Here is a 25,863-nt window from a genome sequence, read left to right as displayed (position 1 = left end):
AGGAGGTGGAGATCTCTTCTGAACAGCACGTTGCAAGGCATCCCAGATATGTTCAATAATATTCATGTCTGGGGATTTAGGTGGCCAGCGGAAGTGTCTAAAGTCAGAAGAGTGTTCCTGGAGCCACTTTGTAGCGATTCTGGATGTGTGGGGTGTCGCATTGTCCTGCTTAATTGTCCAAGTCCGTCGGAATGCACAATGGACATGAATGGGTGCAGGTGATCAGACAGGATGCTTACGTACCTGTCACCTGTCAGAGTCGTATCTGGGGTCCCATATCACGCCAACTGCACACGCCCCATACCATCACAGAGCCTCCACCAGCTTGAACGTTCCCCTGTTGACATGTAGGGTCCATGGATTCATGAGGTTGTCTCCATACCCGTACACGTCCATCAGCTCGAAGCAATTGGAACCGAGATTCGTCAGACCAGGCAACGTGTTTCCAGTCCTCAACAGTCCAATGTCGGTGTTATCGGGCCCAGGTGAGGCGTAAAGCTTTGTGTTGTGCAGTCATCAAGGGTACACGAGTGGGCCTTCGGCTCCGAAAGCCCATATCGATGATGTTTCGTTGAATGGTTCACACGCTGACACTTGTTGATGGCCCAGCATTGAAATCTGCACCAATTTGCTGAAGGGTTGCACGTCTGTCACGTTTAATGATTCTCGTCAGTCGTCGTTGGTCCCGTTCTTGCATGATCTTTTTACGGCCGCAGCAATGTCGTAGATTTAATTTTTTACCAGATTCCTGATATTCACGGTACACTCGCGAAATGGTCGTACGTGAAAATCCAAATTTCATCGCTGCCTCGGAGATGCTATGTCCCATCTCTCGTGCGTGACTATAACACCACGTTCAAACTCACTTAAATCTCGATAACCTGCCATTGTAGCAGCAGTAGCCGATCTAACAACTATGCCAGACACTTGTTCTGTTATATAGGCGTTGCTGACCGCAGCGCCGTACTCTGATTGGTTCCATATCTCTTTATTTGCATACGCATGCCTGTACCAGTTTTTTTGGCTCTTCAGTTTATGATAGTAAAGGCAGTGAAAGTATGATACAAGAATCTTGCTGTTATGAGTGATTGTCAAAGAGCTAAATGTTAAAGATATGAAAAATATGCATTTATAGCCAGTTGCAAAATTAGGAAGCTTTTGCTGTAGCCTCAACAAATTTCTAAAAAATTATAATTCTTTTTCTCACTTCAATAATTAAGCTAACAATGAATTGCTACCAATTATCATTGCACACACTGCTCAAGAAACTTCTTTTGTGGTTCATTTACCAAAAGATGGATTCGGAAAAAGTCCCCATTTATTATCATCTCTTCCTAGTATTTTGAATTTGATGATAAAGGTAAATAACAAGTATAATCCCTTTAATTTGCCCTTACTATCTTACCATTGCACTGCAACAGTTAGTTAAGGACATAATATAAAAAATAAATATTTTATAAATATAAATATAAAAAATAATAGTTAAAAAATTACCCGTATTTCTTGACCAATTGCTTCGATGGTTGATTCTAAAGCACGAGTACCTCGAGAATGTTCATCTTCAACAGATTTCACGGTTTTGAGCAAGGACGTGACATTTGTTACCATTATCTGAAAGAACACAGATATTGTAATAATTGCAAAAACGAATTTTTTAAATTCAAAATTTAATTTTCAAATAAATCAACTAAAAACTTCTTTTGCTAAAATATCATTCACAATTAAATACAATTATCAAAAAATCACCAACGAATAAGGTGAAAAATTTGATTTTTTGTTCCGCTGAGCAACCAAGATTGAAGATTTGGTAATCAATCCAAGTAGGATGCTTGGTCAGCATGAAATTTTTATCTTCTGAAGATGACATCCATAGCGTGTCAAAATGCAAAAGGAGTTTAGTATTTCCTTGTATTTGCCTCATTCGTTGGTGATTTTCTTGAGTATTATCAAGCAAAGTTATCTACTATTCCATAAATATAATTCTATCCAGCATTAGGTGAACATTGGTTTGATCAAACAAAATGGTGACAAACAGCAAATACTATTAGAAATGTCACCTCTATGTTTTCCATAGAATTTACAATAATTCATGAAATATTTAGAATGTATTTAATCATTTGAGAAGATATAATAAAAATAAAGATGCTTGAAAATTCGAACTTACTCTCTCTCTCTCTCTCTCTCTCTCTATTCTGGCTTGTTCATAATGACACACGTATGTATGAGATTAAGCAGAAAAATTTTCTTTGTAAGAATATTTTATATCATACAGTCAATGCTTGTTTTTAGGAATTTCAGCGGACGTGAAGAATTAGTTTTTAAAGTCAGAGTTCATAAATGGGTAAGATGTTTAAAGAAATGGCATATTGATTGGGACCAGAGCACTAAAAATGTGTTGGTTTGTGAAGTCAAGCAGGTACTGTATAACTACAGTAGAACCTCTCTATAAGACACCCCTGGGACCAAAATTTTTGTCCACAATAGGAAGTATCCGTTAATAGGTATTAAAATACATTAAAGCCTCTCTGTTGACTTAATTGAAAAAAGTGTTCATTAATGGGAAGTGTCTGCTCACAGGGTACCCATTATGGGAGGTTCTACTCTACATTTAAAAAACCCTTACTATCATACAAATTCATAATTTTTCTATTCACTTCAAACTGAAGTATGAATGCAGCATACTTTCTTCTTTGTTAAAGTTTCAAAAGAATGTTGACTGATAAGTGCAAAAAAAAACCCCATCAATAACAGAGTTACACCAAAAAAAACCCCTTTTTTTCCTCTGCATTTATTGCACATCTACCTTTATTACATATACAATAAGTATTGTTTTTATGAAATTTCATAATTTATAACATACAAATGACTACATTCAAAATTCTTCTCACTTGATTAAGTACTGGTTGACAACATGCCAAATTTACATAGCCTATATTACATGCCTATATGTAAGTAGCATTGAAATTTTTATTGAATGACAGAAGGATTTCTCAGGAGTTTATTTTATATTTGCCTCATACATAATGAAGGGAAAAAGTGATTTATTTTCCAAGAATTGAATACTTAGTTGAAAGTATATTATGCTTATTATTCTGTTGAAAGTATGAAATGCAACTTTCAACAATATGATTATGAGGATTAAATATTAATTCTTAATTAAGTGATTTGTAATATTTTAGATATATTTGAAAAGAAAGCTATCATCTGTCTATGAAAGTTTTTCGAATGTTTTTCAAGCAGACCTGCTTGTTTTTAAATATTAATAACAGCATATTTAATAAGAGAAGGGAATAAATACTTATGCTTAAAAAGGCTTTGCTCACAACAGAGAAACTGAACATAAGATATTTACTGAAGAAAATTACATGGGGAGATATGTGTATATTCTGGTTGTTCTGGTTAAATCTTGAATGAAGCATCACAGCACAACATTCTCCTATTTTTCTTATGGCAGGCTTTGTAACATATTCCAAATTACTCAAGGAATAATGAATTTAAAAAAATGAAATCTTGGTATCTAATAGAATTTAAGTCTGAAATTTTCAAATGATATGACTAAATACTGATACAAATATTGTCAATTCCACAGTGATTATTTGATACCTAGTTCATACTATTAAATAAAAAATTTGAACTAAAATTGAATCCTAGAAGTTTACAATAAAATGAGCAATAAGAAGCCTGCACAAAAAATAAATAGTTTTTTTTTTAACTTGTTGGGCATATGAAAACAACATCAAGTTTAATACATCAGAATATTCACGCATTTTCCTTTTGATCAACTTTAATATGTTGTGAATGAATAAACTTGGAAAATAAGATATGTGAGAATTTTTTTTTCCTGGAATATTCTTAATATAGGGATATGTGATGAGAAAAACGATGTGTATTGTAGTTTGATAGTCTGCTCTGTAACATTTGAGACTGTTTTCTTTTAATGATAATGCATCATTGGTAGGCCTTCTGATAAATTTCTTTGATTAGACCTAATTTTTTCTTCCAAAAAAAAAGATATGTTGACTTTTGATAATTTTGAGCATTAGAAATTTGAGCCTAAATTTTAAAGCACCGTAATTATTTCAACTAACCCATTTCAGTCAAGACACATATTGCACATCAGAGTAGCTATACACTGACAAAAATAAATATTGTTGCACATGTAAATAATACTAAACTAATACCCTAAAATTAGTTGCTCATAAGTTGCTCATTGAATGATTTGATATGGAATAGGAACTACAGCCGAATCCCGTTATAACGAACTCCAAGAGACCGGAGATACGGGGGGAGCGGGGGGCATTGCCCCCCAGCATCAAAAGTGAAGTCGACTCATCTAATACATATATGTATAGATGAATTGACATCATCATCGTGCCTCCCCCCCCCAGCAATAATGACCGTGCCCTCCAGACTTCCAAGTCTATCTCCGCCTATGCAGAGAAATCACTTCGTTAAAATGAGATTTTGTTATAAAGGAATTCCATTTTTTCGCATTGTTCTTATGTAAACTTATCTGGAGGATTAGAAAAGTGTTCATCAAAACGAGACTTTTGCTATAAAGTTATTTGTTAAAACGGGATTTGACTATAATTTTTTTCTCTACAGAAAGTCGCTTCACAGCTGCCCAGTTATTTGGCATACTCAATTCAGAAAGCACAGACTAGTACAACATTAAGTAACTATGGTAAAGCATACATATGAACACATACATATAAATTTATAAGATATGCAAGTACATATTAATTATATGGAATAATTTTTTTATACACACGAGAGGTGATATAGTTCAGCAAACAGCATAGTTCAATTAGACTAAACAGCAACATTATAAAATCAGAAGGCTGTAATCACCATCATACCAATTAACATCTAACATCCAGTAAAGATATAATGAACTGAAATCTCAGTTGTATCTAGTTCATCATCATAAAATTATACTGTATAATTATTGTAACTTTTTGAAAATAAGAAATGCCAAAGGATTTGCTAAAATATGTAACGAAAACAAATTTTACAATCTAAGCTTGTTTGTTTTTTAGGGAAATGGTAAAAAAAATTAATGCTGACTTAATATGAACATATAATGAACATTAGTGGTCTCAAAAATGAAAAATAGAGCTGTCTTTAAAGAAAATATGTACAAGGGGAAAATAAGATTTGTAGACACAATGAAACTATATATTCCAGATCTCAAATATGATGAGTTAAAAAGAAAGAATATTTTTTAGAAGAGAAGCAATTTCAGAAATGATTTCAGAATTAAAATGCAACCAAGATTCTCCTCATTAATTACTGGGAAACGAGCCATTTATAAAACATTGTTTGACAAATACATCCACACACATTACAGAAATGATATGTGTTCATTGTATTTAAAAAAATACATTTTAAAATCTTCGTTATAGCTTAATCATTTGGCTAAAAGTAGTTTGATTAAAAAAAAATCTAAAAGCATAATTCATTTTTCTATTGCAATATTTCAAAACTTGTTTTTTATATAATAATTTTGAAAAATTTAAAAACCTGTCTGATTTGTCTCTGATCAACAGAGAAAAATTAATTTATTTTACATTGAAACTAAATAAATCCTATGGGCAAAATTTTCTACGCTTCAAACAGACAAGCTAACATATGAACAAAAAACAAAATTATCACAAAACAAAACTTTAACAAACAATCAAATGATATGTGATATTCATGCAAAGAAAACCCAACATTCAACTAGCATAAAACTAAGCAATAAATAGGTGACAACTTTAAAAAAATAGGAAGATGGGGGTTTATAATAAAAAAAACCACCTTCAAAACCGACAAATAAATACACATAAAAAAATGTTTGCAATACATCAGGGCTTGACAAATCAAAAAATATTTGGGCACCAGCCAAGTTTCTTAGGGGAGTCAAGCTTTTTCTTTGAGAAAAACCATCCAGAATAATGTTTTTTTCCCAACTTTTACAAGTCTTAAGTAACCTTTTCTATGTCTGTAAATAGGCTGACATAATTTCCGAAAATTTCTTGTTCTTCTCAGAATTCCAATTTAGCAATCACACAGAAAATTTTTGATGCTGATACCAATTTAAATTTTTCTTTAGTTGCCATGGTGACCTGGCACTTGGGATTTGTTAAGCCTTGCAATATATGATATAATCAAATCAGTAAAGCTATGAAAAAGTCTACTACCACACTGAAACTGGGAATTAAATCTTTTCTCTATCTTTGCATTAAAATGCTATAAATAATGTTTAAAAGTTCCCAGAGTACCAGCCTCATAATTTATCCAGTTTATTTATTCTTTGGGAAGATCACAAATGTTCAATCCCTCATTTGGAAAATACATAAAAACCCCCAAAAGACTCTATATCAAAATCTATGCAGAAGCCCCTCAGTTAACACATAAAGGCTGAGATTCTGGCTCATCTACTGGCTCGGATAATAATCGTATGAGTTCATCCTCCTGATCTGATGCTAGCCACTCGTTGTCTGATGTGCAGCTTTCAACAATCTGTACCTGAACAGAGACAGAGAACAGAGATGGTCACCATCTGATCAATACACTAGACAGTCAGCAACAATAGTTGGGCATGCAGATAAAAGTTAACAAAGATTTTGAACTTAAAATTTTATCATACAAAAGTACATGCCAAACAATGATGCTTCCCATCTGTGTTCTCTGTCTTCATGCATTTTTTTCTTTAACCATGAGTGTATAATTTAGATTAGATTTTCCATTACTAATTTTATTAAATAAAATTTAATGTATCAGCCAGTAAATAACAATGACTCAAATTAATAGTTTTATTTTTCAAATAAAAAATAAACATGTCTAGTTTTGTGGATTCTTTGGTGGACTAAAACTTTCTGAAGCAAAGAGAATCATGCCAAATAAGCATAAACCAATAAATGAAGTTTTGCTTCCTTGAGTATAAATATGAGCTACGTAAAGTTGCAAAAGAAATCATAAACACTCCCCAATGTCCATATAGAATATTATACTCCCCAATGTTTTTTTTAGATTTGAGTTATGTGTGCGCTTCAAAGTTTTAACAAATTTTAAATGCATATTTAATTCCCTCTATGAAAACCAACAAGAATGCGGAAACCTGATCATCAAATCAAATTAATGGTGCAGATTTCTCTGATAATTAAAATTTAAGAGACATTCTAAATATGTGTATAGTAGCTTCCATATTCTGAGGATCAAGATTTTAATACAAATTAACTGTCCTTATAGAAATGTTATTTTTACCTAAACCCTCAAAGTTTTGTTAATTTATTTCTGTATATATTGAGTATTATTTTTCTGCCAAGAATTCCTGATTGAATACAGTAATTCCCCCATTATATGAAGTATATCGATTGAAAAAAGTTTGATTTTTTTTATTAGCATATTAATAATTTTGTTTCCCATCATTTTATATCTAAACCATTCATTTTTAGCTATATGATGATGCCTACATTTTTAACACCTAATTAGGGACTCTCCTATGGATGATTTACTCTATTATGTCAAGCAGAAATAGTTTTATTTGAAAAAAAAAAGAGACCAGATTGCTTATTAAAAAAGTAAAATGGGAAAGAAAATTCCATTAAAAAATAAAAGCCCTTTCAAGCAATAATTAAAAAAAAAAATTAAATCAAATACTCTTTCTAAAACATTAAGCAAAACAAGCATAAAATACTTACTTTGGCTGAATCTCGCAAATGTATCATAGCTGGATCATGAATACTTTTCCCAGATGCAGCTTTTGTAGCTTGTATCAAGTCGCCCAAGGCTGTAGCAACATCTTTCACAGCATTAATCAGAAGTACCTATAAAATAAGAATTTTTCATCATTGGGTGCAAAATATATTCCATGGGATGCATAGGATGGACCATGAATTATTAATACGTCATCAATCGACTGCTTTGACAAGGGGACACCAGTATTCAGTGGTAATTGTCAGTGCTACGTTGCAGTGTCACAGGGAATTTTTCTCAATAGGGTTGTTAATAAATAGAACAGTTTACCTCTAGGGGTCGTGAATTCTAACATAATTGACACGTTTGAAAAGAAATACGACAAAAATGTTGGGGTAAATTGAGAAGGAATCCATACTTATAATAAGAAAACCATAAATATTTTTCATGGGCATTGTATAATATTTTATCATGTCTATATAGTTTTTGGTTCTTATAATTGCATTTTTAATTAAGTTGCTGTATTTTAGAAACATACGACATCCATATTTTTTATGGACATCTTTTTCCTCAGCCACCTCATTGGGCATTTTGCCTATTAGGGGCCTTGTATTTGTATATTTCACATATATTAACAGAATTGCTACATCATCAGAAGTGGATGAAATAAACACCTATGTACTTCACTTACAAACAAAATATTTTTATTTGATATTTCAATAATCACTCTTGACTGGCCAATTTACTGATGCATTTGTGGCCACCAATTTGGATGATATAGGTTTCAATGAAAAAATTTCAAAACTGGTATGTTTGTTTACATTTAGGAAGTAATAATTTATTCTTTCTTTCAAACTGATGACATTAAGTTAATGGTATAGCAATGGTAAGAGAAGAGATCAATGGTTTTGACCAAAAAAGACATCTTTTATGTAATTTTTTTAAGTTATTTTTTACACTATTATCATCATTTCAAAAGAAAAACTGTTGTTGAAATAAACAGAAACATCTCCCCCCCACAATCTTTGATAAAAATATATTCTAGTTTCTATTTTATTATTATCATGATACATTACGCCAGTGGTCAGCAAACTCATTAGTCAACAGAGCCAAATATTAACAGTAACAATTGAAATTTTTTTTGAGAGCCAAATTTTTCAAACTTAAATTATATAGGAAGGTACATTTTTATTAACTTAATTAAGGTACTCCTACGATGGCCTTTGCTAAAAACATCCTTGATCTGATTGAGGTACATTCGCTGAGGTTGACCCTTTCCAATTCTCCCATCCACACTCGTCTTGTATACTTGTTTCATCTATCTCCATTCTCTCGTTCATCCTCTCTCTCTCTATATGTGTATATATCCAAACCATCTCAACATACCTTTTTCAATCCTCGACACTACATCTTCTTTCACTCTATAACACTCCCTAAAATTAACTAAGTTAATTTAATAAGTTATTATTAAACTTATTGTCTTATGAATATCTGGCTCCCTTCTCTGGAAAATGTGCGGAAGACAGGTTCACTGTAAGTTCATCCGACGAGATGTTAGTGGCATCCTCCGGCCCAAGGTGGGCCGTCTTGTGGGGCAGAGGCCCCAAGAGCATTGTCTTCAGATGGTCGCCCCCGGTGGATTGCTTCAGCAGTGATGACAGATGTTGAATGCAGATGGAGAGAGGTGGCCACGGGAAAGTCGTCATGAGAGGTAGTAGCCCAGGAGCGTCGTCTTCAGAGGTGTGGCCTCTGGTGGATGACTCCTAGCAGTGTTGACCGATGTTGGATGCAAATGAAGAGATGTGGTGGTCACAGGAGAGTCGCCATAAGAGGTGGTAAGGTGATGGTCCAGGAGCGTCGTCTTCATATGTGTGGCCTCTCTAGAGAATCACTTCTAGAAGTGTTGACCGATGTTGGATGGAGAGAGGAGCCTCTGGAGAGCCGTCAGGAGAGGTGGTGGCCCAGGAGCATCGTCTTCTATGATCTGGCAGAGTAGAGGTTGACGTTCCTTAGTATGGACAACATTGCATGTTCTTCCCCCCCCCCCCCATGTTCTGAGAGGAGACTCGCTTTTTGCGTCTATCCACCCGAGTACCTTAGGAAAAAACCTTGTTTTTGACAACGCTTTCTCAAACTTCCCGTTTCGACCCACATGATTGGTTGCGGAAGTGTCAGGCTTTCACTCTTTTCGGCAAAAACCCGTGAAAAAGATGACTCACTTGGGAGAGGAAGGGAGCGAAAACAAAATGCGTGTCTAAATATGAATGTGCAAAAATCTGGAATTTTTATGCGCCGTATGTGGTATTTTGTGGGAGCCACACTCAAGGGGCCAAAGAGCCACATGTGGCTTGCGAACAGTGGTTTGCCGACCACTGCATTAGGTTAAGTTAACTTCTCCATGAAGTAAAGCAGTCAAATCAAACAAAGTGTGAATGAAAAATTCAAATAAACCTGCGCATCTGCATTGTTAGATCCAAGAGATGCAGCACCCAGCTTGACCACTTCAGCAAGTTGAATAATGGTCGTGACAGCATTCTGTGCAGCTACTGCTAACTGTTCTTGACTCGAAGCTGCACCTGCAACTAGAGTTTTTGTGTCCTCTACAAGAGCTCTTGCAGTTTTGAGAATGTTCTCTCTGAAAAAAATAAATGATTATTTTTACCCTTAAAAACATTACAACTTCTATTACAACTACTAAATCAACATGTACTTTGTGAACATCCTCTGACATATTTCTAACAAATAGAGTTATAACTGGTGTGGTGACTACACACAAGGCATTTACAACAAAATTACTTACAAAATTAGATTGATTTTGAAAACTTCTGCAAGGAATAAAAAATAAAACTGCGAAATAATTATAAATAATGGTTTGAATAAAAGACATATATGCAGTTAATTTAGCAGTTTAACATGACTATCTAGTGCAGTGATTTTGAGAAGATAATCTTCTGATACTCCAGACACTGCAGGATATGGTTCAAAACAAAGCAGAAATTATAGTGAGAATATTTTTAGGAGATTCATAACAATAAATTAATAACTCTGTCAAGAGTTATTAGTCAGCTTTGGAAATATTGAATCACATTATGTGTATGCTTACCTATGATCTGAGAATGTCTCACTTTCATATTCAGCATGAAGAGTGCCAGCAGTTGCAAACATTATGGTTGTGTCTAGATCACCAATTATGCCACTAACTGTACTTGCAGCATTGATACATGCTTGTGTTCCTCTTGAGCCAGCTTGTAAAGCAGCCAGCACATGTGACACCTGAAATTAATATTTGAGAAGAACCATTAAAATAAAAAATCTCAATAAATAAGGCTAATAGTGATAGAGGGCTGTTTATAAACTTGCCACCCCATCCACAAAACACAGACTTTTGGCTAATCACTTGAAAACAAGAGGCTTCATTGTATCAGTATGTACATCAGAATATTTCCATACCTTTTCGGAAACTTCACGAGCATGATCTGATACATCTCTTTGACCAAATGGATCAGCAGGGTTTCCTTGACATGCTCCTGCCGCTTTAGCAAGACTGATGCATACGGTTCCCAGGTCTTGAACACTGTTTTTAATCCTTGAGGCAATCTAAAAAAATAAAACATAAATTATGTACCTTAAAAAATAATCTACATATTCCATATAATAATAGCAACATGGGCATATCTCAAAACACTAAGCAACAGAACAATGTAAAGAAATAATTTGATTTCACTGAGCAACTATTTAATGACCTGACAAAATGTAAAGTTTTTCTCATGTGTGCGAATTGGGGTTGTTTGGTTTAAACCAAGTGGGCTTTTTTAAAAAAAACCACTTGGTTAAAAGAGTTGAGGATTGCTCTTGGTCAAAAAAAAAACACTCTAGTTTTTAAAAAAAAAATCATAAAAGTGGCCAAAATATAATTTTTTCCCTTGAAAAATATCATATTGGTTCATTATTAGCCAAAATATTTCATTCTTCAAGTGGTATGAGATGGTATAAGTGGTTTTTTTTCAAAAAATCTCATAAAAGTGGCCTGAATATATGTATTTTCATATAAAAAAGTAACTATAGTTTGTTTCAGGTTAACTTTGCAGTGGAGAGAAAGGTAGAGAATGTATTCCTTCGCCCCAAAATATAGTTCCTCTACATGGGAGGTTTATGATGATCATTTATATAGAATATTTCAAATTTTTTTATGATTTTGAAAAAGATCCTGAAAAAATACCATATTTAACCAATGTATATTCGTTTAAAATTTTTAAATTAGAAAAATATTGGTTACCATTATCAAAAATCCATGGCGAGCTCAAGAACATTTTGGTGCGATTTCCAAGAAATTTTCCCCGCCAATATTACTATCGTGCTTTTTTTTTGATTGCACAGTTATATATATTATATCGTCATTTTGTTGAATTTTTTCCGATGCAAAACTGAATGAAAAATTGTAAATTGTATGTAGTTATAGGCCTACACACCCAGACAAATATTCAATTAGTTTTTTTTTTCTCCCAAAAATAACCTCCAACGAATTCAGATATTCACTCATAGATTACAGGAAGTGTCCCTCTTTCACGACAGCGCCGATACTGTTGTGAGAGGCTCTCTTTATGGGTGTAAGTTACGGTTCCAGACACCCCCTCCCTTTTTTTTTATATCTATTTCTTGTCATGTTCATAGGATAGGGGTGGTTTCTGAATTCCAATAGCCGATAGCGGAGGGCAAAGCTGCATTAAGAGTAAGCGTGAACAGTCCTATGGGAAAACCGGAATCCACACGTGACATCAGCGCCCTCTCTGTTGAGGAAGGACAAACTCCTACTGCTGGCCTGTGATTGGCTGCTTGCGTCGGGAAGGAATCGTCTTTTTTCCCCTCCACGCCATTTTGTTTACTTTACTTACGTGAAGACGCTTAGTTAGCTATTGCTCTTTATTTTTTTGGCGAATTTTAATCTTTAAAATTCTTAAAAAGACCCTTCTAAGGGCCAACTAAAATTCTCTACATACCTTGTAGCTATATTTATTGAATATGTCAGCGTATCCGAAGTTTTATTGCAGATTTGATGGTTACAAAATGAACTCGAAAACTGGTGTTCACATGTATAAATTTCCAAAAGACAGCAACAGGTAAGTGAAAAATTTCCTTCATTTTATATTATTTTCTAGGACATGATAAAAGAATTGATTTATCAGGGCTATAGTCACTCATTCTCATCCGTAATTTTCATTTCACCACATTAGAACCGTAAAAATGCGCGAAATTTCACTGAAGGGGAAAGAGCCTAACATTGGTAGGGGTAATAATAACGTGCTTTGATGATAGAAGGTAATCGATGTTCCACTGCACTTTCACATATATATAATTGTAATATTTCAATTCATTTTCACGGACGTTGAGGGGTAGACATGTCAGGGCAGCACGTTTTTACTTGTAATTAATGTAAATTCACAATTAATAAACTCTCTAGTTAATGTTAATTTAAATAAAATAATTGGTGATAATGATACTGGGAAAGCTTATGTATAATGCACAGAGTAATAATACTATAGAGTGCGCGCGAGGGGTTACAATGTGAAGCAAAGATCCGGAGTCACGTGACTCCGGTCGAAAGGCTGGTCAGGGAATCTCGCTGGCAATGCTTTCCTTATGGCTACTCGTATGACGATCTACACGCGCTGTCTTATTTTTGATTAGAATGGCCAACACTTGCGCAGCTTTCGGATGTTCTGAGCGGTTTAGGAAAGGGGGACCAGTATCCTTTCACAAGGGAATACTTTTTTGCTTATTCCTCTTCTTATAAATTAAAAATTGGAATATTAAATTGACGATGCAATGGATTTCTGACGTAATCTCAGTTTTTAACGACTCCATTTTGGATTTAATTCAATTAAAGTTCCAAGTTTTGGTAAAATTCAAATGTCATGAATCATTATTAAATGTTTTAATAGAATTTTTGGCAATAAATGATTGAAATTGTGAGTTTTATGAAGTTTTAACTGAAATATACGTCTCCGCAAGATTTGGCGAGATTTGGCGAGCTAGTGAGTTCATTCGAGTTTTGCTCAACTTGGAAGAAAATATGCTTTTCAGAAGGAGAAATTTATGAAAAATATTCTATTTAAATAGAATGTGAGGAAAACTTCCCCCCCCCCCTCTAGACAATTGCAGTTTTGCATAAAAATGCATAACAACCTCTAAAAATAATAGTATTTTTACCCCTCTTCACACCTGAGATAAAACTATTACAGAAAAGAAATTTTTTTATTCATCAATTTATGTTTGTTGTATGTGAAATTGCCGCTTCAAACAAGAAAATTAATTATTCAATTGATTTTTTGAGTCAATATCTGGACTAAGACCTGAAGTCATATATTGTGTACCTCAGATGTTATCTTGAAAAAGAATCATTCTAAAAACGATTTAATACCTTAAATTAAGATTAACATATGCATACTTTTGGAGCGAAGAGATTACATATGTCACATATATATATATATATGTGTGACATGTGTAAATATTATATTATATATATGAAATATTATATCCTAAAATATTATATATATATATATATATACACACTTTAAATTATTACATATATACTCTACATGGAATTTTAATTCTTATAATTTAGAGAAATTGATGATGAGATTCTGTAATTTTCTTGAGTAAAATCTATTTTAATCCTGAAATATTATGTAAGTGTTTACAGTTTTGTGTGATGAGGTTATAAAAGGTTTTTCAGGAATGTTAGAAATGAAACTTTTTCTTATTGTTTGAATATTATTTCATGACTGAATATGGTATGAGTGTGAATGTGTTACATTACATAACATAATATGATGCATTATAATTAATTATACATTAATTATGAGTATATAGAGTAATTGTAATGTTCTGGAAAGATATATTTTTGTTTTAATAACCCCCAGTATAAATAAATTTTCGAAATTAAAAGCGACAAAATGAATGAAGAGAATATTTAAAAATATAAATGAATTAGGCTTTACAACATATACGTTGTTCCGTTTTCCAATATTTGTTTATTTTATAGAATTTATTTTTTCAAATCTGATACTCCCTAAATATTTCACATAAAAATGAGTGAAATTCATTGAAAAAATGAAGGAAAGTTTTCATCAACTTGATCGAATTGAGTCAAATTTCGTTACAGCAACATCCTAGCTTCTGCGAAAACGCGCCAAATGTAATAGCGCAGAACCTGTTCTTCCCCCGACAATACTGCTCATCTTTTCTTCACGTTCGACAAGTTTTATGAATAGCGTGCGCGGTCTATTTATATCTTAAGTCTATGGTATAATGTGACAAACAAATGTAAGAAAAAAATATTTCCCATTTCTGGAAGAAAATCTGTTCATGGTCGAGAAAAAAATGTCCCAGATTTTCAATCTGGAACAGGATAATTTTTCTAAAAAAAAGGATAAATTTTCCAAAAGTTTTGCTTGGAAAGACATAAAAAATTGAAATTCTTTTGTACACAAATTTTAAAAAATACTATGGTACTCATTGAAATTTTTTAATTTCAAAACATTGTAATTTCATTCATGTGGAGTATAGTTATAGTTTGTCAGTCAAGCCCTGAATCACAAAGATATGTAGACCTCATAAATTTTGTAGAAGCTATTTTTGTACCTGGAAAACCAGGTCCAATAATAATGTTTCTTTCACTTTTCCAGGGCATGTCAACCCTATTTCAAATTCTGTGGTGTCCTAACTCCTAATTATTTCGTCTGATCAAAGAGGAAAACAACTGATTTAGATTATAAAAAAATTGTTCACATTTGTGAAGTGAGTTAAGATTTGTTTAAAATTCACATTTATTTTTATGAAACTATTTTAACAAAATATGTTAACTATAAATTGCTATGGCGGTAATACTTGGTCAACCAAGCTACATTTCTCTGAAAAAAAATCTGTTCAAAAAAATTCTTGCTTACATAAAAATACTATCGAGGAATGGCATTAGTCTCATACTGTTCTGCAGAGTAGACTGGTTAAAATTATGACGTAAAATTTTGGTGATTTGAACAACGGAATTTAATTGAATAGTTTAAGTAAAAAGAACCTAGTGGTATATATGTAAAATTTTGTCGTCAAAGCATGAAAGTCCATGGGGAAAAAAACGTAAGAAATGACATTTTAATGTTCACTCTGCTCATGTTACTCCACAGAATTTATTTTCCTAAAATGCTTTTTGTGGCGTGTTTCGATAGTATACACATATGCATTTCAGTTTTGCCTGAAATGTGATTAGAAAGCAAAATAACCTATCAAACTTTCTGATAACAAAAAAAGGGTGAATTTTGGACATTCGTGGTTCTGGCTTCAGGAGACGATATGGGAATGTGATAGTCAGAAACTTCTCAATTAAAAGAAATGTAGAAGATATGCTAAATATATATAGAGAATAATATAAGAAAAACTAATTAGTTAAATTTGAAAAATAAGATGAGGAAATAAAAGTTCTCAATAAATATCAAGATTTTCTTGGTAAACAATCAGTTGATTTTTAGTTCACAAAATAATTAATTCAAATCAAAATAATAGTTTGAAAAAAAAATCATGATTTTTTTCATACCCTACTGTTGTAATCATAAGTTTTCATTTTTATTTATTTATTTATTTTTTACTTTCCTTAATGAAAAATAGATTTCTCATGTACAATTTTTGTTTTTCTTTGCAGGTGTCAAAAATGAGTAGCTGCCTGTAACAACCCGAAACTCATAGGAGTTTCTGCTGAAAAACTACATGCCAATGGTCGTGTTTGTGAGAGACATTTCCAGGATTGGTGTTTCATGAACATCAAATTAAAAAATAGCTTAGTATGTTAGTACAGAATGGACTGATATTTCACAGAGGAGCATTGGCTGTAATCAGAGCATGGCTTGATATTTTCATTGGAGAATGAACTGATATTTATCAGTCAATAGTGGGCTGTAATTACCATAGAATGGCCCGATATTTTTACTATAGAATGGTTTGGTATACTTTTCTGGTAACGAGGGCTGATGTTTGTCAGCACAGAATGGACTGATATTTTTCAGTCGAGCATGGACTGATATTTTTCAGTCGAGCATGGACTGAGAATTTTCAGTGAATAGTGGGCTGGAAGTATCATAGAATGGCCAGATATTTTCATTACCGAATGGTTTGGTATACTGTTCTAGTAAAAAGGGCAGATAATTTTTGTCTTCATCTGAATTTATCGATGAATAGGGCTAAGATTTTCATGCTGGAAAAACTAAAAATGAATGAAACTAAACATTTTCCTAGAGAGAATCACGAAATATGATCTAAAAGAATTATCGTATTTCCGTTAGCATAATTTTCAACTTATATTGAAATAAAAGTTTTGTTTTAAAATTGTTTTTGTACTTGAAGCATTTTGTCTGAATGATTTTGGATAGTGATACAATTTACATGCATTAAAAACAACGTAAATTTTCTTTGCTTTTTTAAAAAATTAGCTCATTACACAATTGCGAAATATCAAAGTTGATTGGGGGAGGGGGGGGGGTTATGAAGATAATAAACAGAGTATCGATTGCAAATTGACTGATCTGTATTTTTTTAACATTTGTTGAAAGTTTCTCCTTCCGCACTTCAGATGGCGCTGCTATCAATTCCGCGCCCATTCTTTAACATTGAGTGGATACGCTTATCTTTCAAGCGGCTTTGGCGGAGGGTGTTGACATAAGTAATGTCTCTTTTTTGCCCACACCAACGCCACCTTCTCCCCCACAGCAGAGGCTGTTCCTCCAGATGCCCCTTCAGCGTCTCTCCAGATAATATAAATACGCAAGAGAGAGAGACCCACAACGGTTTAGGCTTGCAGTGTATTTTTTCCTTCTGTGACAGTTGTATCTTTCTTTTCATCAGAGATATGCTAAAACGTTCTCCGTTCTTTTTGGCAATAATGCATAAAGCACGTTATTGAAAAAGAAGAGGAATTTTGGATTGCAGGTGGACTGATGGAACACATGTTGGAGCAACAACAATCAATAAGTAATAGAGAATCCGTTAGTTCTACAACTTCAAGTGAGGATTCCATAGAGTGGGGGAATCCGTAAAAAATGACTAAAACTGTGATGATAACAAGTGGCATCAAGTGACGGAAATTTCGGCAAGAAAAGTGAGTAAAAGAATTCTAAATTTTTCCGTATCATTTTTATTATTATTATTTGGGGCTATTCCCAAATTCAAACGTGAAAACCGGGTTAATAGGAGTTGCTAAGATACTTTTCAATAAAAAAAAAAGATTTCAAAATCCGCACTTTAATTTCTGAAAGTATCGACAATGATTTTTTTTTTTTCACTAGCTAATTTTTTGTTACTGACTGCAATTTTTTCTACAAGCATTACGTTACATGTAAAAAAATATTTTTTTTCTGCGAGATTGGCGAGAATCAGCCATACCTTACTGAGGCCGCGCATAGATACATTGGTTAAGAGGCTTTAGTTGTCATAGCAACGAGTGATGCGGTTTCCCTCGTAGCTTCCTCTTCACTGCAAAGTTAACCTGAAACGGACTATAAGTAATTGTATTTTTAAGCGTTTCCTTCTCTTACCACATGGCACCACACCCCCAGGGTTCTAGGGGTGTGCATGTGGTGCGATCAGTTTTGCTTTCAAACCTTTTCTTGGTTTTGGTTGCTGCAACTGTTTTGAAAAGCAGCAAAGATGCTTTATATTTTTGTAAACGTATATGTTATTATTCAGTGTCAAAGCATATTAAACAAAATATTTTAAAGAAGTATGAGCTCTCTTGATGAATCCTTTACTCAACAGACACACAACTTCAGCTGGAGAAAAATGTCTCTTTACTTTTCTTTTTTGTTTAAAAAAGCACAACCGAGAAAGGCCTTACCAAGATAATTTTATGCGGGTTATCAGTTACTTAAAGTTATAAACTGTATCAAAATTTCTCATTTTTACCACATTTTTTAACTTTGGGCTCCATTCTGATGCTCTAGCTTAAGCAAATTCGCGATTGAGGATTGCATCATACATCTATATATATAGTGGTGGTGTATCATCTCACAGGTTTTTGTTTATTTTTCTTCACAAAGAAGCAGCTGCAGTAGCGACTTCTATCATGCTATGGGCAGGTGGTCTTTATAATTCAAAAAGCCCTCACTGCCCCTAAAGGACAAAGACTAGTGTACTAGCAGTTACATTTACCTCAAACATTTTCATTTTCTCTCCATAAGCAGCAGCACATTTCATATAGTATATCACCATCAAGTTTGATATTCAATAGTTTTATGCAATAAGGACCACTGGTCAGAATGGGTAGAAAATTTGCAGGGATACTCCTGGAGCAATGGAATTTTCTTTGGCCAAAGAAAAACCTTTCAAATGTACAAGTAGATGAGGCTGTACTTGGCCAGTGGTAAAATCTATTTTGTGCAACGACATTCATTTCGGCACTTAACAGCATAGGATAGTAGGGATGGACAAATCCTGGTCACTAGGTTGCCATGGCAACTAAAAAATCAGTTTTGGTGCCTAAAATTTTATATGCATCATTGCTAAAATGAAGTGTAAGTAGGATACACATTTTTGATTCCGTAATAATGTGTCTTTTAAAAAGGGAATGGGTCATAAAGTCCCTGAAAATTAAAAAAAAAAACACAACATTATTTAGGACTGCTTTTCTTGAGGGAAAAACATGCTATCGCTCCTACCAAATTTGTCTGGTACCTAAAATTTTTTCTCGATTTGTCCAGCCCTTAGTGGATAGCACAACTTTTATCAAGATACATATTGCAACAAAAGCAAAACAGCTGCTGAAGAACCATTTTGACAACACCAGGATGACACGACACCTGAACACTACTATAACCCTTGCAACTTTTGGTTTTGGGCATACCCTAAAATGTTATGTGTAGTGGTCAGATTGTAAACTTTTTTGAATTAAAAGTACATCCACATCGTTACCATGACATATTCTGATCGGTTGTTGAACAAGTATTTTTACACTTCTACCTCACAGGCAGAACATGGTGGACAACATATTTATGATTTCTTGTGTAAGTTTTAGTTTGCTTGAATGACTTCATTTTTTGTGGTTTCCATAAATTATGAAATGGTGCAGTGCTAATTAAGTTAACATTTTGTCCTGTCTGGGCTATCATTTCTATTCTGTGATCCAATTTCCCATGTTGGATAAGTATACAGTGTCTTCTATTTTACATATTAATATATTTTTCCCCCATCTGTCATACAAAATTCCATTGCTTTTCAGGAATATTCATGTAAATTTTCAAGTCATCCTGACCAGTGGTTCTTATTTTACAGTGTTTTAAAATTGAAACATTAGTTATAATCACCTTGTATTTCATAAATCATCACTAATTAATCTGTATGGTTCATTAAGCACATTGTATTTGCTTAGTTTTTATTACAGTTTTTGCAAAATAGCCTTCCTAATTAAGCATATTGAAAGTAACGGTAGAAAACATCTTTATTATAGGGTAAATAATAACATTAAGAATTTTCAAACGCAAAATAACTCCTTGGGTTAAGTTGTAAAATTACTAAATTGCAAAAGTTGGTTTTTATTAAAGTGTAAGAAATATTTATACATTAATTAATATGGTAATAGTGTTAATTACATTATAAATATTATATTTTCATTTATTATCAGAAGTCTGAATGATTTTCCCGAAATTTTGTTTTTAATGTAAATACTATTAAAATCAAAAACCAGTTTAAACCAGAAAAATCTGGTTTTTCAAAAACTTTTTTTACCAACCCTGGTGCGAATGCAATTAGTGCTCATGGAACTGTGGACATCTGCAGAGTTCCCAGCAAAATCTGCTTGATTACTTCCCCGACTAAAACTCTGGAAGAGAAATATAATTCAAAATCTTAATCTTTCTTTCTAATGTAGAATTTTTGTTTTGAGTTTTTTCTTTTCACTGAACTTTTCCCCTGGTTTTTGCCAAATATTTGACATTTTCTTTGATTTCCCAGGTTGCTGGGAACCCTGAATTCTATATTGACTACTTTGTTGCTCCACTGTTGACATGAAGGATGACCCAGACACATCACGGTAGTGTGTATGTAAATTTAAAAAATAAGTTAACTCAAGTGAAAACAATTAAAATGAGATGACACCTTTATAAACAAGATTCTCTCTGTTTAATTTCACTAATGAAACACTCACACTAAATGAAAACCATTCAGGCATAAACCAGGGAGGTATGGTGAATGTGATCGCACCTCTTATTAGAACTTTTCTAGCGAGCCTTTGGTTTAAAAAGCAGTGTGTGGTGAACTAGCAAAATATGGTCCCATCTGTTGATTTGCATGATGGAAATATGCATTTCAATAGAAACATCTAGCATGCCGGCAGTTCTATGATTCACGACTGCTGGGTGAGATATTGCGTGCTTGCTGACATAGCTAAGATTTTACCGTCAATATTGGTACAATTTAAGAGTATTTAGCTCTGTATTTCCTGACATGCTAGGGCATGTAAAAATTTTGAACACATTTTTTTTAACTACATGCCCAATAGCATACAAATAGCAATTTGATTCATTATTTCAACTCAGGCATGTAAATTTTTGGAGTTTTGTTCCAGAGTCCCTTAACCCCAGCTGATCTACAAAATCTCAAACGAACATGTACAAAGGAATTAAGAGAAATTCTTTGTAACCAAAAACAGGTACGTATATTTGATTTTATTACAAAATTGATTTTGCTACAGTCAAATCTCATAAAGACAAAATTGAAGCGGGACTAAAGATATTTTGCAATAACAGACAAAATAGCAATTTATCATGGAAAGAGACTCCAAATTGAGTATGTTATGAAATGGTGTTCATAACAATGTTAGTAATGTCACAATGTATTCTGAAGTTATATTCTTAGTTTATTGGGTTATATATATATTTTAAATATTGTGTTCAGGTTAATAAGCACTTTTATAATGAAAAAGAAAAACAATGAAAAATATTTGATCATGGAATTTTTAGTAACAAATAAATAATTACAATATTATCATAAATTTCTTACTTCAGGACTGGGCGTTGCGGCAACTGCTCCTTGAGTATCAGATGCTAGGCTGGAATACTGATGTGCAAGTTTTGCAGCTAAGGGTCCCAACTGACCAGCATCAGTTGTTGACTTAGCAATCTGTAAATAAATGTTATGTGAAAATTCTTTTTGAATACTGACACAGCTTAAAAAATATACAAGGTGATTCAAATCACACAACCCATTACAAAATAATTTATTTTTCAAATTCTACTGATTGTAAATGTAAAGTTTTTCATAGACAGCAGCACTATACTGTTTAAGATGGAAAGATGTTTTTTTATTCTACTTTCCATGCGCACTGATACTCTCAGAGGGGTTCTTCGTTTTTGTTGTGTGATCAAGATGGTTTTCTGCCAGAAGCGAATAATTTCTATGATCAAACACACACAATACTGTTTAACTAATTCATTTGAAGCCGTTATTGAGGCATTCAAATAAATTCCCAAATGTTTCTGTGCCCAATAAGACAACAATCTTCCGACTGGTGTCTGGTTTTTGAGAAACTAGAAATGTTGAAGACCACAGGAGAAGTAGGCGTCCATTTCTACTGAGCTTACATGGAATGCGGCAACTAAAAGACAATGTTGAACAGCTGAAAATATTGAAATGTTGGACTGTTTAAAGAGCTCTGAAGAAGTCAGAGTTTAATGCCTATTGTGTTCAAGTTGTCCTGGAGTTGAAAGCTCCAGATCAGATCAAACGTCAGAATTTGGTGCACCTAAAATCCACATGTAAAGCCTCTGCATTCAAACAAAATCACTGTGCAGTTTGCAATTTCACACTGTAGGATAGTGTAGGTATAGTTTTTTTTTAAAGAAATAGTAGATAGCAAACAGAATATTATCTTCTAATTCAACAGACTGTTGGATGAAAATGCACGTTTTTACTTTTTCAACAGAATGGAGCAACCTCTGCCATACATCTTATAAGACAATGGATTTCTCCACACATTTTTCTATTACTATCTTATTTCAAAATGACAGCGGCCACCGTGATCACCGGACCTGTCACCCCTCTGATTTTTTCCTGTGGGGACACCTGAAGGCAAATAATGAGAATAACCCCTTCATTTTATTGATGAACTAAAAACATTCAGAGATTGAAAAGGTGAGTGCTCTGAGAAAAGTTACGAGAAAACTGACAAAAAGAATATGTGCTTGCATTTGCACAAAAGGTTCATATTTTGGATACATGCTATAACATTTTGAAATAAACTTTGTTTTTGTATCCACAAATGCTGTTTCATTCGAATTAATATTGTTTTTTTATTTATTTCTCGATAGCATTTAAAAAATAAAATATTTTACAATGGGTTGCGTGACTTTTGGACCACCCTGTAGTATTAATAACGGTGGCATTTAAAGAAACTGAATACACTTAGCGCTCATTTTTACAAACCCTTACTGACCTGAAAAATAGTTTGTAAAATTTAAAGTTCTTAAATGGGGAAAACATTTAAAGGAATATCATATTGCTAGGAACCAGAAGATTAGTTTACAAAGAATGTGCGGTTCGTCAATTGGAGGTTCCTAAAATGTGTGAACGTCGACTGTATATAATTAATTTCTCACCATCCATTGAAATAACTGCAGGATATACCTACATTTACCAAAATATAACCATCTCTGAAAACAAAATAAAGTAGCAAGAATTTCTGAAGCTGATTTCAGAATTAAGCCAAAACTTTGCATATTCAGGATGCCTGTCAAGGAAGACTTCATCAAAATTAGTAAAAAGAAAAGCACACACGAATTATAGGTGCGAGGTGAGATATGTGGCCAGTGTCATGTGTGAAGGAACGAATCTTGAGTAAGATGGTTGTATATATTACATAAATTTTTTTTCTTATTCCAACACTTTTAGAAATGAATACCCTTTCCAACCATAGTCAAACTATGTCATCCACATCAACCATCTGAGATCGTCTCATTCAGCTGTATGCAACATTACATATCATACCGAAAAAATATGTTACATTATTAACAGCTGTGCAATATTTATAAATGCTTTCAAATTCTGAGTAAAATAATAGATATATGATAATTATCTGGGGATATCGCTGATAAAAATTATTTACAGGACCAGCTGGTATATCTAAAATTGTGAGTGAATTTCACAGTGGTGAGGTTTAGAAACTCCAGAGGTGTCTGTCTGATAGGCCTGTACTGACTGTCCATCAAACCGAGAGATACCCAGGTCACATCGCCAGGCCCATTGACTGGATATATCTGGATAATTATATATTGCATATTAAAAACTTAATTTGACTATAAAATCATAAATCACATTTGAAAAATATCTAATATAAAATCATAATCTGGGTGTCATTTTTCATTATCACTTTTACTTTAAATTGTTTAATTTCCATGATGTTATGCTGTTCTTGTTTCATCAGTCTTCAATAATTGATGAAATTCTTTTCTCTTTGTGAACGGTAAAGTGGTGCAGTCATTATGTTTAACTATGTTCCAAACTCTGATCTCTGGAAGAGATCTCGGCAACGGGATAAGTCCAGTGGCAAAGTTCTGGCGTTCATTCAATATGTTTAACTACTAGTTGACATAGCATTTGTGGGATCACTTTGTCTTCATTTCCTTCTATTCATCTATTATTTTGAATTCATTTGCTTTATTTTTGTTTTTTAAAATCTCTCTGATCTAGAGTGTGATATTTCTAGCAGCTGGCATAGCCTTGTGATTTAGATGTGTGATTAATTTACATTAACAACTATCAATATTGACATATAATTTAACGTACCTACCAGTTGTTGACCACTTCAAAAAACTTGACGAGACTTAGGACATGAACTATCCAATATATAAGGGTGTTGTGTTAATAGACTGATAAACTCAGAGGGTTGTTAGTAGGATCAAGAGGAAAAAAAATTGCAATAGAACACAGTGTCGCAAACCATGTTGAAAGGGTGAAAATTGCAAAAAACGAAAATCGATGTTATATACCCAAGGAGGTGGATTGGACGAACGGGACCCATTGCTTGGCCTCCATCTTCGACGGATCTCCATCAGTGTGACTTTTTTTATGGGGTCACCTTAAATTACTCGTTTATGCGATGGCTGCGGACACACTGGAGGATCTCATACTGCGGATTGTCGTTGCTGCGGCAGACATCAAAAGCATATCTGGTATCTTAGAGCACATCCGGGAACCGTTTTTACGTCGTTGTAGACTGTGCAATGACGTCGGCAACCGCCACTTCCAACAACTCTTATAATAATTAATCGAATAAACTTTTGTAGTTATTATTGCACTTTTTGTCGTTCCAGCAGGACATTGAAACCTGCATGAGTTTTTTGCAATTTTCACCCTCTCAACATGCTTTGTGACATGATGTTCCATTGCAATTTTTGTTCCCATTGATGCCTACTAACCACCAGTGGTGTAGCCAGGGGGGAGGGGGGAGAAAGCTACATGCTTAGAAGGTAGTTACACTGTGAGCTCTCATAGTATTTTACAGGCGTGCACTGGAAGGATAAGATGTGGTGCGGTGACCTATTGGAAACCAGCAATGAGCCAGAGTTAGCTTATATGTATGGGTCAGTGGGGGGAGGGGGGTGAATTCAGTGCTCTTGAGATAAAACACCAGAGGTCAAACACAAACACAGGGTTTGTTCCAGGAAATGGAAGGTGGATCCCCAAGTAAAAGAGCTCCAAGGCTTGGAAGTTCCTCAAGTTGTCCTGCGCCTTTAAATGATTACAATGAGATAGTAAATGACAACTGTGTGTTAAATGTTGGATCCACCAACAGACATTCTAGATCGAATCAGTAGATAATTCTTTCACCCCTCTGCAGGTCTGCATGCTCTGGTGTCAAAATAGCATCATTTTTCCCAAGGGGATGAGTGGCTTCAGAGAGCACAATATATATATAGCAGAAATTATTCCAAGAAAATGACTGACACCTTAATCTTTTTTCCCCCATATGTACTTGATGGCCGTGTACATACAATCAAAGATAGACACAATTATATAAGCTACACTGTACAATTAATAAAAGAAAGTTTTTAAGTAAGGAAAAAAGGAGGGCTTAGAATATACATGGACTGCGGTTGTCGCAAAATTGAGTTCATATTTTATAGTATCATTGCTTCTCTACCACTTCAATAC

General features: G+C 33.7%; 1 protein-coding gene across 3 annotated transcripts in view; it reads right to left on the bottom strand.

Moving 5' to 3' along the window:
- Positions 1-25,863, bottom strand: part of rhea (Talin_middle and talin-RS domain-containing protein rhea) — a 184,581-nt gene that overhangs the window by 9,171 nt on the left and 149,547 nt on the right. For 2 of the 3 annotated variants that reach the window (XM_089236565.1, XM_089236566.1), the window contains exons 47-52: positions 21,715-21,834; positions 11,131-11,277; positions 10,784-10,953; positions 10,132-10,315; positions 7,686-7,811; positions 1,495-1,611 (exon numbers count right to left, since the gene is read on the bottom strand). In XM_089236565.1, coding sequence (XP_089092691.1) covers positions 1,495-1,611; positions 7,686-7,811; positions 10,132-10,315; positions 10,784-10,953; positions 11,131-11,277; positions 21,715-21,834 — 864 coding nt within the window. Of the gene's footprint in view, positions 1-1,494; positions 1,612-1,649; positions 6,511-7,685; positions 7,812-10,131; positions 10,316-10,783; positions 10,954-11,130; positions 11,278-21,714; positions 21,835-25,863 lie in introns of those variants that run through there. The other variant, XM_089236567.1, reaches the window with a different exon arrangement.

Source organism: Pholcus phalangioides, unplaced genomic scaffold (assembly GCF_987345545.1).
Source record: "Pholcus phalangioides strain wild (caught in Gottingen) unplaced genomic scaffold, Ppha-v1.0 ptg000009l_1, whole genome shotgun sequence".
NCBI classification, from domain to species: Eukaryota; Metazoa; Arthropoda; class Arachnida; order Araneae; family Pholcidae; genus Pholcus; species Pholcus phalangioides.
Note: the sequence above shows the minus strand (reverse complement) of the source record. Positions and strands in the feature narration are given on the sequence as shown.